The sequence below is a fragment of the Mesocricetus auratus genome, unplaced genomic scaffold (assembly GCF_017639785.1).
Source record: "Mesocricetus auratus isolate SY011 unplaced genomic scaffold, BCM_Maur_2.0 contig_5359_pilon_obj, whole genome shotgun sequence".
In the NCBI taxonomy this organism is placed as follows: domain Eukaryota; kingdom Metazoa; phylum Chordata; class Mammalia; order Rodentia; family Cricetidae; genus Mesocricetus; species Mesocricetus auratus.
In genome coordinates, this window is record NW_024431634.1 from 7,764 (window position 1) to 23,016 (window position 15,253).

The window sequence follows — 15,253 nt, forward strand, 5'->3', positions numbered from 1 at the left end:
AGGATGTAAGAGACAAGTACTGCCCACTGGTCGGTACTACAAGCAGTTTGGGCCTTGGGCTAGTCTTGTTCTCCCTTGTCCTCCGATGATTTGCCAAGCTGAGACTCGGTGAAGACCCAATACAGAGACCCTGATGGGCAACAAGCCTTCAAGGCTACAGCAATAATTCCTATCACCTCAGCCGGGCCGGGTTTGAGCAGGCGGGGTTAAGCCAGCAGCATGAGCATGCGCAGTGCTCCAGTCAATCAGAGAGGCTCATGCACCAGGCTCACGTGCACGCGCACTGTTCCAGCCAATCAGAGAGGCTCGTGCGCCGGGAGGCGGGGCCTAACTAAGTAGCGGGTATTTTCCTGTGAGGGGGAAAATCGGAGCTCTGAGGAGACTGTGTGAGGCTGTGTCCGCGGGTGGTGAGTCGGGAGTCCAGGAACCTGTGGGGAAGGACCGTGTGGTAACGCTCCAGCAAACGGAGGCTAAGGTTGATTCGAGGCCGTGGAGGGCGGAGGTGGGGGATTGGGTGGAGGTGGGAACAGGTGAACTCGTGAGGCAATATTCAGAAGCCTCCTTCCCTTCAACCTCGGACTGGACAAGGCCCCTGCGGGAGGTTGAGGAAGGGGGCCTGCGGACTGAAGGTCCCGGGAGGACCGGGCGGGGCAGTGTGAAGTGAGGTAGGCGGAGTGAGTACCATTCTCAACCCGTGCCTGCCACTAGTTTTCATGGACATCTGGGTGTCCTGGCGTGCTGCTGTTGGGTGAATGAGGGGGGCTCTCACCCAGACACAGAAACAGTTCGTCTCCATGCATAAGCGCTTGGTGAACTAGGCTTTCTGACCAGACACCAGCACCAAGTACTTCATGAGGACAGGGAGGGGTGGACCCTGGCGCGTCTGTCCTGAGCAGTGGGGAACACACAAGACTAAATTTGGGGGTGAGGGGTGTGGTGACGCCCCGTTTTACTCTGCACATGGAAAGGATTGGGACTGAGGGGTGGGACAGGAGACAGTGCCTCTTTGTTTTTCCTGGTCCCTTCCTGCTCGGGGACAAGTGACAGGACTCCAGGCCGCAGGAAGCTGCCCCCCCTTTTTTTTTGCTGGACACAGGAAGGATGGGACTGGGAGGGGTAGGACTTCTGTTGCAAGAGACACCAGCCATCTTCTTTTTCCTGGTCCCTTCCTAGTCCTCTAGCACATGTGGAAAGGACATCAGGGCCAACTCCGTGGAAACCTGATACCTGTTCTTGCTTGTGGCGTTCATTTAACTCTTCCTTGTATCTGTAATGTGCCTTTGCACACACAATGTTCAGGATTCCTGTGTAGCACAGGGAGGCTACTGTCATGGCATCCAAGATCAAGAGCAAACCTCCTAAGCAGTCTGAGATGACTCCTGATCTACCATCTGATGATTTACAGCTGCTGAGTGAAAATAACCCACCTGAAAATAACCCAGGTGAAATGGGACTGGGAGGGCTGAGAATGTAGATCAGTTGGTTCAGTGTTTGCCTAATGTGCAAGAAGCTCCAGGTTCAGTTCCCAGAACTGCGTAAGACCAGATGTGTTGACCTATGCCTCTAATACTAGCGCCCAGGAGGTGGAATCAAGAAGACCAGAAGCTCAGGGTCATTTCCAGCTGCATAGCAAGTTCAAGGCCAGACTAGGCTACATGAGATCTTGTCCCAAAACACACACACACACACACACACACACACACACACACACACACACACACACACACACACACGTCAGGATGCCTACAAGACAGTTCCTGCCCTTCCCCCCAAAGGATAGTCTGATGCATTTAGGTGGAGCACAGGAAATTTCTTGGGAATCAAGCTACATTTCAAATATGAAAACCGTTTTCAGAGTGTGTTTGTGGGCCTTATAATTCCCATTTGGTGTTCCTGCCATATGGTGGAGCTGCGATGTTTCATAGAGCCTCTTGTCCTGGCCCGTGCAGTTGCTGTACCCAACACGTCTCACTCAAAGGACATGGTTTACAATGATTTGAACCTGGAGGCCCTTGTACATAAATGTCCCCAGGGTCTCCTCAACTGTATCTCACCTACACAGACTCTTATTTCTGTTCTAAAAACTTTTGATGCCATACATCCAGGGAAGCCCATCCTACTAATCATGTAGGATGACCAAAATTGCATACATAACTTGAAAATGACTATTTTTTTATTCAATATAGGAAACAGACCAGCCCTTGAAACCAGTGGGGAAAACAGTTCTTCCCACAAAACAGGTGGACCAAAGCCAGGTGATAAGCTAAAGGAATTTTTGCTGTTGATAATGTACTTCAGAAAAGTCAACTCCTGCTCTTGCAACACATATTCTATGTAAACCTTGGGGCCCAGGACAGTCCTACCCACAAGAAACATAGTGTTTTACCTATATTGAATTCAAAGCCAGTGAGCTTTCCTCCAGGGTAAAATACAGAAAATGGTGTGTGTGTGTGTGTGTGTGTGTGTGTGTGTGTGTGTGTGTGTGTGTGGTCGGCAGGCATCCTGGCCTATCCTTAGGAGTCCTTAGTAGCTTTAGAAAATTGTTTGAAAGTAAAGTGCTCCAATGCCAAGAAGTATTCATCAGCAGGAAATGAAAGTGTGTCTCGTGCCTTATTCTCATACACTCCACATCACAATGGTGTTTATTACTTTAGAGATTTTGATTGTGGATATTAAGTGAGGAGTATTGTGCTTACAGATGGTGGTTTTAGTTCGTTTGTTTTGTTTTTGAGACTAGGTCTCACCATGTATCCCTGGCTGGCTTGTAACTCAGTATGTAGACTAGGCTGTCCTCTGATTCACAGAGATCCACCTGCCTCTGCCCTATAAGTGCTGGCTTCAATTAAAGGCATGTATCACCATGGACAAAAATGGTATTTTTTAAAATTACATACTGCAGAATCTTAGAAAAGTGAATGAAATTATCTATGTTCCAGACTTTGTTACAGATAGTGATATATTTGTTTTTAATACTGGGTTATGTTTTTTAATTTCAGTCATTGTGACTGCTTGTCTCAAGTCTTTTTTGTGTGTGGTGGGACAGTGAGGACCAATAACACTGAAACAGCTCACTCACTACTGTTTACATTGTATACGTAGCACACACAATGGAGTTAGTCTACATTAGCATGTGAGCACTGTAGAATCAGAATGAGTCTGGTTCTGAATTGCAATGCCAGACAGTAGCCACATGATCTGTGTTAAAGATCAAACTCAGAACCACTTTAGAGTTTTTGAACTGATAGACCTCTGTTTAGAAATTGCTCAGGAATTGTGGTAGGGTTTTAGCTAAGTGAGAAAGCACTTACCTAGTATGCTCAAGGCCCTGGTTTCCATCCTCAGAACCGCAATAGAATTGTCCATAAACCACTTTATTTTGTTCCTTACACTGTTCAAAATGTCTATGTTTCTTTTATATTTGTCTAAAACCCTGGACGTCTACATTAAACACAGTATTTCTATATCACCATGCAATACTCTCTGAACCTTTGGAGACTTTGTAAGTGGAATACTCTTAAACTTTTCATGAAGCAGCCCAATGGTTCCTCTTAATGTGGGCTTGAATTGGATGATACTTTGCATATTGATTAAATTTAGACTTTAAATGACTTCTTACAGAGAGATTAAACAATACTTCTGAAAATCTTGTAAGATTTGGTAAATCTCTTTAGGTGTGTTTTACATCTAAAGTACAAGTATCAATTTTCAAATTAAGGTGGTAGTTGCTATAAATTTCCACTGACAGGAAGGAGTGGAGTACTCTTGATTTTTCAGAAGGATGGCTATGTGTTGGTACCCGGGATCTTTATAATAGTAGTGCAGTAGTGCTAACCTTATTAACAATAAATGTTTATAAGGATTTTCAATACAGGGCCTAGTAAGAAATCTCTTCATGGAAGGAGGAAAAGGTATATGCATTCAGTCAGTAAAACTATCTACAACATCGAGCAGAAAATTAACCACTTCCTGAAGCTCCAGCATGAGCAAAGGTAAGACTCCCTATTTTGACACTACAACCTTTGCACATTTCTTGGTACTCATGAATAAACCATTTGCTAAGGACTACCTGGCATTTTCTGTTTGTTGAAACCTCTAGTGAAAACTTCATATGGCTTAGGTTTGCCATGGAAAATAACACCTTTCCGCCTATACCCTCACATTATAACCAGAATCAGCTGTATTTCTAAGCTGTCAGTAAAGATGATCTTTCTGTCTTGTCAATTTAATGTATTTGAATCTATTCACCATAAAGAATTTGCATGCGTCCCATGAATGTGATGGGTGGTTTAATGCTGACTATCTCAAAATACTTTCCATATAGCACATACACATATGGGGGAAACAGATACATTTTTTGTTGATAAATACATCTGTTTTATTGCATACCTTCCTAAGATGACTTCAACATAGAAAATTTCTGTGCTGGTGTCTCTACTATTATCACAAGCAACAGGTATTATGTGGAACCTAGTTTAGGCAATGCAGCTCTAGTCTTACTGCATTCATTATTATGTTAAATAGACATTTGAATGCTAATAGTTGTACTTTTGAAAATATCATGAGCAGGAGGAGTAGACATTAAGCTAAAACATCAGTAAATAACTGACTGAATTCACAATTCATAAATTCTCTGCTGTCCATAACTTGCTTCTGAATCTTTTATTCCTGAAAAAATATAAATCTTATAGGAGAATAATCTATAAATTTTAGGAACAAGGTAAATTGCAAATATATGACTCCTCCCTAGCACAATGAGAGGAAGACTGGGTAGGCCTCCACAGAATTCTCTGGTGGTAGTGGGTGTTCATGCCCATTGGATCTGTTCTTCAGAAAGAGGAAACTAACCAGAAGTTGTGCCTGTCAGACAGACGAGTAAATACGTGTGGAATGCTAGTAACACAGCAGTTCTTCCTGCGCTTTCTGGTACAACTGGCTGTGAAGTGACTGCTCTCTCACTCAGGGAGGGACAAATACTGTTAGTGTAAGATAAAATAGTCCACAGCAGTGCCCTTTTCTCTGCCAGAATAATTTAGGTGCCATTTCCTCATCCTCCATCCGCAGTGCCAGTGAGAGCAAGACAGTCGTGCTCTGAATGTCACAGTGGTCAATGTTATCTTTTTCAGGCAGGAGATTTATCAGGAACATTCTCATCAGTTTTTGAATTTGGTTGTGATGTGGAATATAGATGCAGACGAAGTCAAGAAGCATGGAGAAAATCTCTTCGTGAGTATCAGGCTTATCTTTGAAGGAATGCATTGTGTCAGCATCAGAAGCAGCAGGCCTTCCTACAGGAGTCTGGAGGGAAGGGACAGGACAAGAGCTTAGGGAGACAGGACGGTGGTTCACGTGGTAAGGACAGACTGGCTATCCCTCTCCACTTGCTCCTTTTCAGGCAGGGAGATGACAAGGCCAGTGATGGGTTAGGAGCCACCATGGTGTGTGTGTGGGGGGGCATGAGCAGTTGCTGCCTGGAGAATGCAGGAGAAGATAGGGGCTTGTATGCTCCCAGGGAGCCCTCTGTGGTCCACAATGTGCAGACACCAGGGGAAGTCCCCCAACAGAGCCTTCTGGCACAGTGATCAGAGATACAGAGTGAGAGCAGTCAGTGTGCCTGTGCCTGTGGCAGAGCAGGTGGAGATTTGACTTTCACTGCTCTGAGTTCAGACCAGCCCACTCCTAGTGGAGAAGAAGGTAAGGCTTCATGCCATGGTGGACATGTGGTGACTGACTCCCCTCTAACCTGGGGATCTGAATGAGGTTTTGGGGACAGCTACTGGAGTCAGGACAGTGCCATCTGTGAGGGATCTTCCTTCCTTGTGGAGGATGGAGCTGCCCTCCTGAAGATTCTGCCTTCCAAAGGTGGGGAAGCAGAGGGTGGAACACGGAGGGAGATGGAGACCCTGTCCAGTCCAGTGGTCAGGAGCATGGCCTCTGCAATCTCACCGGTTGGAGGGCAGTCACAGTTCAGTCACTCGCTAGTCAGGCTGACTCAGGAAAAATAATTTACCTCTGTGCCTCAGATTCCTAGGAGTGCAAGGAGATATACTTAAAGTCCCTGTCTCACAGAACAGATAAAAGTATCCAGGTGTGTGTAGGAGGAAGCCGTGTGCCGCCATTAGCCATGTGACTTACTAAAGGCACACGGCTTCCTCCTACAGGTGTGTATTCTTATATTGGTCCAGGACAGTATCTGAAGTCAAGTCTTACAGATTCCTTCCCTGTTAAGCATGACACTGGGGGCTCTACTCTCATTGGGAAGGACAAAATGGAGTGTGTTCCTATGTAGGGCCGTGACAGATGATGACATCTTAGGCTAATTTCTGTAAAAAACATAGTTCACCAGCTGTGTAAGCCTCTAATGGGTGGCTTTTCAAGTCTTCAGGAACTAATGGGAATGTTTTGAATACTAGTAAGACACTATTCCAATTAAGTCAATAAAATGTCAAAAATACTTGTTTTAAATTATAGCATTTTAATGAAATATTGAATTATTTTTGGCAAGCACTTCATTTTTCATGAAATGTTTTTATGTCTTTTTATGTTTATAGAATATACTTGATCAGCAACAAGAGCTTTTTCATCAATTTCAAGTTATTCATAAGCAGAAAATAGAAGAATTTAAGGAGCTATGTAATCGACACTTGAAGGTCTGTTGAACATTCCTACAAAATATCCTGTCATAGGGAAAATCAAAATACGGACTTTCTTTCCATACTAGGGTTCAAAAGCTGGGGCTCATGCCTGTAAAGTTCACTCATTTTCTCACAGTGCTACTATGTCTGGTAAATCTTACCACTAAATGAGCACTTCCTTTCAGGATTCATTATTCATTCATCTCCTTCTGTTAGTATACAGGCATTTGGACTGGCCTGTCCCTGGGGTATCTGGCAGGATACGCCCTCAGCTGCAGCCACTGAGAGTACCACCTGTGCACCTTCCCTACATTCCATTTTAAAAGGGGTCCCACCCACCTCTCATCCTATTCTCTATTTCTTTCTCTCCCTCCCTCTGTTCTGCTCTGTGTATCCCTCTCCTTCTCTCTCCCCCCTGTTTCCTCTCTCCTCTCTCCTGCTGCTCTCTTCTCCAGAGACCAGTGTCCCCCTCCCCCTTTTATGATCCCTTTCCCTAATCAAAACCATCTCTGCTTGAATCCTGTCCCATGGCATCTTTCTCTCCAGTGAGCCCTGCTTTTCTTAAATTAATGACAACAACTTCAAAGCAGCGGTTGGTGCATTTGTAACTTTACCCAGAGTCATACTTATTGTTTGGGGGAAGTACTGCTTTTTATACCATGGCTTTCTCCCACAATCTGATTTTGCCTTCAGCTGTGACAAATTCAGTGTAGGAAGTCTACCCATCCTTTGTTTCTTGAGTCCCTTTGTTTTATTGCATTATTGAACTGTGTGCCTATTGCTGTATGTGGACACTTAGAATGATAAGACAAAGCCCATAAGCATGATGAAGCAAAACAGGAAGTGAAGATGAACAGTTAGTGAGTTATCTGTTGTTTTAAGTGAATCTTACCAATTCTTCTCTGAGACATTGAACTTGACCATGTACATGTATATAGTTACTCCACAATTAAATAATAAATTCTTGTGTACTCAAATTCTTTTTTCCGAGTTGATGTTAAATGCCTTGTGTTCCTATTAAATTGCCTTCATCCAGGCTAATTGATATAATCCCAAACAAGTGAGTGAAAAGAATTCTTTTCATGTTTTGTAATACTTGGCGCACACTGGGATACATGTGTTCAGAACAGCTAATTGGAAGTGCTCCTGAGTAGTGGCTGTCAGGGGGAAGCCTTTCAAAATCAGCCTGCAGGTTTGAGGTAGCTCTTACTCTCATCCTCATTCAGAGTTGCATTTCCTGAGTACCCTTCATCATCTGCATCATACATACTACATGCCGCCACCACCTCCTCCTCCTCTTCCTCTATCTCCACCTCCCCATCTTCCCCCTCCTCTTCTTCCTCTTCCATCCCTCTCCTCCTCCATCATTGTTGTCTTTGTCTTTATCATCTTTGTCTCCTCCTCCTCTGTCTTCCTAACTCCCTCCACCCCATTCTGTCTTTGAGGACAGACATTCACGATTTGTGCTATTATATCTAGATTACTTATCATAACTTTTCCCCTACAGTCATGTTGCCTCTGTCTATTGTTGTTTTCCTACTGGAATATTAATCTTTCTGTTAACCTGTAGCCATTAAGCTTTATTTTCACCTGCATAGGTCAACAAGTTGCTTATCCATTCTGATGCTAAAGTGTTGTGTTATTTCCGGTTCTATATTCATTTCAGTCACTGAAATACAGAAGAGAAGAAATCATCTAATAGTTTTGTAATGTCACAACAGTGTATTTATAGATAGTATCTCTCTATGTAGCCCCAGCTGGCCTGAAACTCACTATGTAGTGGCTGTTCTTCTACTTGTAGTGATCCTCCTGCCTCTAGCTTTGGGGTGATGGAATTACAGGCATGCATCACTGGGTCTCTCTGCTTAATGCAACAGATTTGATATAGTATATCCTAATTCACTCGTTGTTGGACATTCAGTCCTGATCATAATCATCCTAATCACACAAAGTCGTGTGCCTCCACCTGTAGCAGTATTATACTCAGCTTCACATTTCCATATTCCTTTAGTGGGTATTTTGATTTTCATATAATAGACAGTATCTGTTTACTTTGGAATAATTAATGGCCATGGCTTGTATTGTAATACATACTGATTTTGAACAGTTTTGAACAGAGATAACCATCAGTGACTTCTAATTAAACATGGCTTTTGGGTTTAGAATCTACAGGCTATTAAGAGTTGTCGCCGAAAAGCTATTATCGAGGAATCCAGAAAACAAATGGACCTCTTGGAGAGGAAACTTACTAAAGAAACTGTAAGTAGAATATTTTAAATGTCAGTGAGTGGGATTATGTAAGCAGGAAGTATTTTCTTTACTAAAATACATGTCATATCAACAGAAACATTAATCTGATGTTTAATAACTTCATTCAGGTAAAGCTTCAGGAAGAAAAGGCTGGTGTTAGATCGTCTCTGCTATCCCTGCTATTCTCATAACACCTTGAAGAAAATAGCTCAACCTCCATAATAAGATGTCATCATCTATTATGCCGTGGAGACTGCAACTGAAGTGATTGTAACTTCCTTTTTCACATCTGTGAGGTGCCAGAAAAACTTTACTGAGAATGTTTTGCTCTTCAAAATTTCTTTGCACGTAGTATGCTAACATCAGTGATATACAAAGTCTTCTGTATGGATATGGATATGGATATGGATATAGATCTACCTGCCATGGGGAATCTTTAGCTGGAAACCTTTGATTTAATAAACATGAAATTGTTTCAGATTTGCTGGGGTGAGTCACTCTCTTTCTGACATCCCATGCCTTTTAAAGCAAGAAGGGTCCCATGCCATGTAGAGGTATGCTACCACCTGTGTTTCTGCATGGGGCCAGTTGTAGTCCCAGGCCACTTGTCTCACTGTGTCTTGTTGTATAGAAGCATTGGAAACAGAGTGCGTTCAGCATCTCTCATCGTCCACAAGTGGAATTCGTTCCTCCACTGTCAGTGAGGGCTTCCCCTCTGGGATCTATTTACTTCTTAAACTTTGAATTATTGGGGGGACAGGGAAACTTTCCCCTTAGTGCAAAGAATGTGTGGTTGTATGGATATTTACTACTGTTTCCAACATTGAATATCTCCTACTTGAGATATTCTGACTTGCTGAGGTGAGTCATCTCATGCATTTTTTTAAGTTTTGTAATTTTTTATTTAAATTAGAAACAAGCTTGTTTCACATGTCAATCCCAGCTCCCTTTCCCTCCCCTCTTCCCTCGACCCCACCGACCCCTCTAGCCCCCCACCCAATCCCTACACCACTCTCCAGGGAAGGTGAGGCCCTTCATGTGGGATCTCTAAAGTCTGTTATATCATCTGGGGCAGGGCCTAGGCCCTCCACCATGTGTCCAGCCTAAGAGAGCATCTCTCCATGTAGAATGGGCTCCCTAAGTCCATTTGGATGCCAGGGATAAATACTGGTCTAGTATAGGAGACCCAAAAAATCGCAGGTCCTCCTCACTGACACCCCCATTCAGGGGGTCTGGATCAGTCCCATGCTGGCCTCTCAGCCATCAGTCTGGGGTCCATGAGCTCATTCTTGTTCAGGTCAGCTGTTTCTCTGGGTTCTACCTGCCTTTTCATGACCCCTTTGCTCATCACTGTTCCCTCTCTGCAACTGGTTTCCAGGAGTTCAGTTCACTGTTTAGCTGTGAGTGTCAGCCTCTGTTTCTATCAGCCACTGGATGAAGTCTCTAGGATGGTATATAAGGTGGTCATCAATCTCATTATCAGGGAAGTTCATTTAAGGTAGCCTCTCCACTATTGCTTAGATTGCCAGTTGGTGTCATCTTGGTAGATCTCTGGAAATCTCACTAGTGCCAGATCTCCCCTCAAACCTATAATCACTCTCTCACTTATGGTATCTCTCATCCTGCTCTCCTCTATTCTTCCCCCGACCAAACTTTCCTGCTCCTCCATGTCCTCCTCTCCCCTTCTCTTCTTCCCCTCACTTTCCTCCAGCTCCCTGTCCCCTCCCCCCATGCTCCCAGTCCACTCACGAGATCCTGTCCCTTTGCTTTCCCCTGGGGTACATGTATATCTCTCTTATGGTCCTCCCTATTTCCCAGACTCTCTGGTGGTGGGATTGTATGCTGGCACTCCCCTGCTTCATTTCTAAAATACCTATATGATACATACCATGTTTGTCTTTTTATGACTGGGTTACTAGTGCCATCCATTTGCCTGCAATTTTCAAGATTACATTGGTTTTTTTTTTCTGCTGAGTAGTAATCCATTGTGGAAATGTACCACATTTTCTCTGTCCACTCTTGAGTTGAGGGGCATCTAGCTTGCTTCCAGGTTCTGGCTATTACAAATAATGCTGCTATGAACATGCATCTTGCATGTTGTATGAATGTGCATCTTTTGGGTATATGCCTAAGAGTGGAATTGCTGGGTCTTGTGGTAGACTGATTCCCATTTTCCCGAGGAATCTCCATACTGATTTCCAAAGTGGCTGTATGAGTTGGCACTCCCACCAGCAGTGGAGGAGTGTTCCCCTTTCTCCACAAAACAAAACAAAAAGGTCCCGTGCCATGTAGAGGTGTGCTACCACCTGTGTTTCTGCATGGGGCCAGTTGTAGTCCCGGCCACTTGTCTCATTGTGTCTTGTGTAGAAGCATTGGAAACAGAGTGCGTTCAACATCTCTCATCGTCCACAGGTGGAATTCATTCCTCCCCTGTCAGTGAGGGCTTCCCCTCTGGGAACAATTTACTTCTTAAACTTTGAATTATTGGAGGGGGACAGGGAAATTTGCCCCTCAGTGCAAAGTACGTGTGGTTGTACGGACATTTACCACTATTTCTAACATTGAATATATCCTACTTGAGATATTCTGACTATCAATACCAAATGATAAATATACTACCATAGCATTGAGTCCTGTATTATTCTAATGTATGTGTGTCTCTGTGTGTGTGGTGTGTGTATGCATTTTGGTATGTGGTACATCTGTATATGTGTTCATGTGTAGAGACACATATGTGTGAATCGTGTTTATGTGTTATTGTGTGTTTAGGTGTGTGTGTAAATCTTTTGGCATGTGGAACATGAGTATATGTGTAGGCACATCTTTGTGAATTCATGTGTGTGTTTAAATCTTACAGTATGTGGTGCATTGTAGCATGTAGTCTTCCCACCGGCCACCTGGGCCCTGCCGAGCTGTCTGAACCCCCAAATAACATGCAGGACACTATATTAATTATGAAGCTATTGGCCGTTGCTATGATTTCCTATCAGCTAGCTCTGTCTTAATTGTTAACCCATAATTGCTAATCTGAATATTTCCATGTGATCTTCACTTACCGGAGAACAGGGTCCGGACCTCTTACTCCTCTGGCTTCCTACATCATGACTGACTGTGCCTCTCTTCCCAGAATCCTCCTCGACTCCTAGTCCCACCTATCTTGCTTCCCTATAGGCCAATAGTGCTTTATTCAGCAACCAATAAGATAAGCCCATACATAGGACTTCCCCCATCAGTGCATGTATAAAGTGTTCATATGTATAGCACATACACATGTGTATATATGTGTGTGTGCGTGTATGTGTGTGCACGCATGTGTGCATGGGTGTCTGCAAATCCTTTGATATGTGGTACATGTGTATATGTGTTCATATGTGCCAGCACACTTGTGTGAATGTGTGTGCGTGTGTGTGTGTATAAGTATGTGAACGCGCATATGCCACCACAGGTACTTTTGCATGTAGAAACCAGAGATGCATAAAGTATCGAAAAGTGCATTCTTTCCGCCAGCCTGGTCCCAGAGCCGAATCAGTCCCAAATGAACATGTAGGGCGCTATATTAATTATGAAGCTATTGGCCATTTGCTATGGTTTCTTAATGGCTAGCTCTGACTTAACTATTAACCCATAATTACTAATATATATTTTTATAGGGACTTATCTTTCTGAGGACTCCTGACTTGTGCCTTTTCCTCCCGGGATCATATGGCGACCCTCTACCCTTGACTACATTTCCCAGAATCCTTCTGACTCCTAGTCCCACCTATCTTGCATCTCTATTGGCCAAGAGTACTTTATTCATCAACCAGTAAGACAAACAGATTTACAGAATGACATCTTCCATCAAGGTATCTACATTATTTTGAGACAGGATATCTCTCTGAACATGGAGATCATTTTTTGGACTAGAGCATTAGGCCATTGAGTTTCAGGAATCCACCCTGTCTCTCCCTTCCAGTGCTGGTGTTAAAGACATTCACTGCTGGACTGAGATCTTTTTAAAGATTTATTTTCATTATTTTATTCATGTGTATGTGTGTATATCTCTACATATGTATGTGCAAATGTGTTTGCTCAGTTCAGGGTGTCAGACTCTGTAGATGTGGAGTTATTAGTCAGTCTTGGGCCACCCAACAGGGGCGCTGGGATTTGAACTCCTGTCTTCTGCAAGTGCAACAAGTGCTTTTAACCACCTAGCTATCTCTCCAGCAAAGTCCTACAACCGGAACCAGAGATAACCTGACAGCTCAAATGATGTCTATGCTATCTGTATGACCAAGTCCAGGCCAGATCCTTCCTTAGACCCTTAAGCTAACACAGGTAGCCTGTCTCCAGAACCCATCTTCTTGGGAGAAAATATATTTACCCTGAGTTGAGTTCCAATGTAATTAGTGGTGATTTTGTTACACCAAGAAACTTTTTCCATGATTATAGATAGTGTATTTCAATATGCTGGTAATAAACTTGCATGACATCAGACTACCCAAAGTTTCATCCAAGTTGGCAAAGACAGTCTGAACTGAGTTTGCATTCTCACCTGTTTGTGGATCATTTCACTAACTGCAGTGATACCTGCAGAGACCCTTCAGCTCTCTCCCTCCCTCTCTCTGTCTGTCCTATACAACTAAGTCACCACATATTCAGAGTTGAGTGACACCACAGACATTAGGTGACAGCATGTGAGTTGGTGCATTTTACAGCTCACAAGTGACAGAAAAACAATTGCTCAGTCTTGAAAGTGTGCTACCAGTGTTCTGGGAGTCTTTGGGCACACAGCTGAAAGTCAGCCCCGTGTTGTGATACCACATCTGTCACAGTGTACAGTAATGGACCATCATAAGAGGGGTACAGCACATGGCCTTGCATCAGATACAGACCAGAGATGTGCTCTTTGCTCATCCACAGAAGGAGATTTGCAGAGAAATAATGCAGGAGTGGAAATGCTTGGATACAGGCCAAATGTCTGGTATTAGAGGGGACCTAACATGTGCCAGTTGGGCAAGTCCATTGACAGTTCCATGGCCCTGTTAGTGCAGAAATCTAAGTGAAGCTTCCAGGAAAAAAATAATGCAAATGCCTGAGTCAGCAATAAAAAAGTCAGCTTTGCCCTTTTGTGTGCAGATCATGCCCATTACCTCATTCGTGCTGCAAATGACCCGAGGTACAAAATTGAAGCAGGGAGTCAGTAATTTTTATGGTTAGATTTTTAGAACTGTCTCCATAGGTCACAGTTTTTGTTTTGTTTCTTAATTGTATTTTATTTGTTTCTACGTATTATTTGTCTGCATGTATATTTGTGTACTCTCTGCATGCCTGGTACCTGTGGGATTCACAAGAAGAGTGTTTTTTATCCCTTTCTAACGAGTTATATATGGCTGGAAGATGCCACGTAAGTATTAGAAATCTAACCTTGAATAATTTAGATTGGAACAGGAGCGAGTTGTCTTAACCACTGAGTTGGTAGAAAAATTATAAGAGCCAGCGGCTTGGGATAACCGAAGGAAACAGTGTTTTCTAAATTCAAGAGGTCAGTTGCTTCACTTGAACTCACAGCAATTATGACAGCATGCACCATACATAAGCTAGCTGAAACGAGAAGAAAAGTCACAGCATGAATAGGTCCAATGTGCATGAATTTCCATCCCTAACTGAGGAGCTATTGGTAGGTGATAGCTGTTGGAAGAAGGAGAATTAGCTTTATGAGTATGGCCCGTGGTAGATCTGACATGCTCCAGTGAATGGCTGCACACTTGATACCATATAGGCAGCATTAATGGCACTCAATGGATAAAAAATTTACCCCAAGTTGGGTGGATTTGGGAGTGGGTGTGGACCCTTGAGAAGTGATGGGGAAGGAGAAAAAAATATCCAAAATACAATGTATGACATTCTTGAATAATTAATAGTATTTATTAGAAAAGAAAACATGGGACTGAAGGACATAGATACACAATTATAGAAATTACAAGTATAGAAATACACAATTATAGAAAGAACAGTCATACATGAGAGCATACCATTCAATTGTTAACAGGGCCTCTTAAAAGAGCCTTGCAATTTTTGTCATTTATGCTGAGTCAGGAAACCTCCCTAAAGGAACCTTGTGAGCCTCTGCTTATCTCTAACAAACAGAGACTACTTGAGAAAATGCTGCTACCAAGAAGCTGTGCATGACTTTGTTCTTTTGTTTCTAAAATCCCCTTTTAAGCATTTGTCTGGTTCTACTTGAAAATTCCTGCCCCATGTTGCTGGTGCTGTTTTGTAACGAGAGGTTCTTTTTCTCTTGTTCCGGCTGGTCCCATAGCCCTTGAGCCACAAATAGACACACAGATGCTATATTAATTATATTAATTGGCCAGTGACTAGGGCATCTT

At 43.2% G+C, this 15,253-nt stretch overlaps 1 protein-coding gene across 5 annotated transcripts; it reads left to right on the plus strand.

The window, feature by feature from the left end:
* The first annotated feature begins 294 nt into the window (after positions 1-294).
* On the plus strand, positions 295-9,362 carry LOC121138240 (X-linked lymphocyte-regulated protein 3A-like). Of its 5 annotated transcripts, none has more exons than XM_040740997.1 (8): positions 295-407; positions 1,174-1,442; positions 2,187-2,255; positions 3,872-3,989; positions 5,124-5,223; positions 6,549-6,647; positions 8,796-8,891; positions 9,011-9,362. In XM_040740997.1, exons 2-8 carry the CDS (start codon positions 1,331-1,333, stop codon positions 9,071-9,073), a joined length of 657 nt encoding a protein of 218 aa, XP_040596931.1. In that variant the 5' UTR covers positions 295-407; positions 1,174-1,330; the 3' UTR covers positions 9,074-9,362. The 5 variants fall into 5 exon arrangements, with proteins under 5 accessions (XP_040596931.1, XP_040596933.1, XP_040596935.1 ...); XM_040740999.1 differs by having other exon boundaries at positions 1,300-1,442; XM_040741000.1 differs by having other exon boundaries at positions 346-475; positions 1,300-1,442.
* Positions 9,363-15,253: the final 5,891 nt, after the last annotated feature.

Coding starts and splice junctions, on each gene's coding strand:
- LOC121138240 (XM_040740997.1), top strand. CDS start 1,331: ATGGCATCCAAGATCAAGAGCAAACCTCCTAAGCAGTCTGAGATGACT. Junction 5,224..6,548: donor AGCATGGAGAAAATCTCTTC/GTGAGTATCAGG, acceptor TTATGTTTATAG/AATATACTTGATCAGCAACA. Junction 6,648..8,795: donor TATGTAATCGACACTTGAAG/GTCTGTTGAACA, acceptor TTTTGGGTTTAG/AATCTACAGGCTATTAAGAG.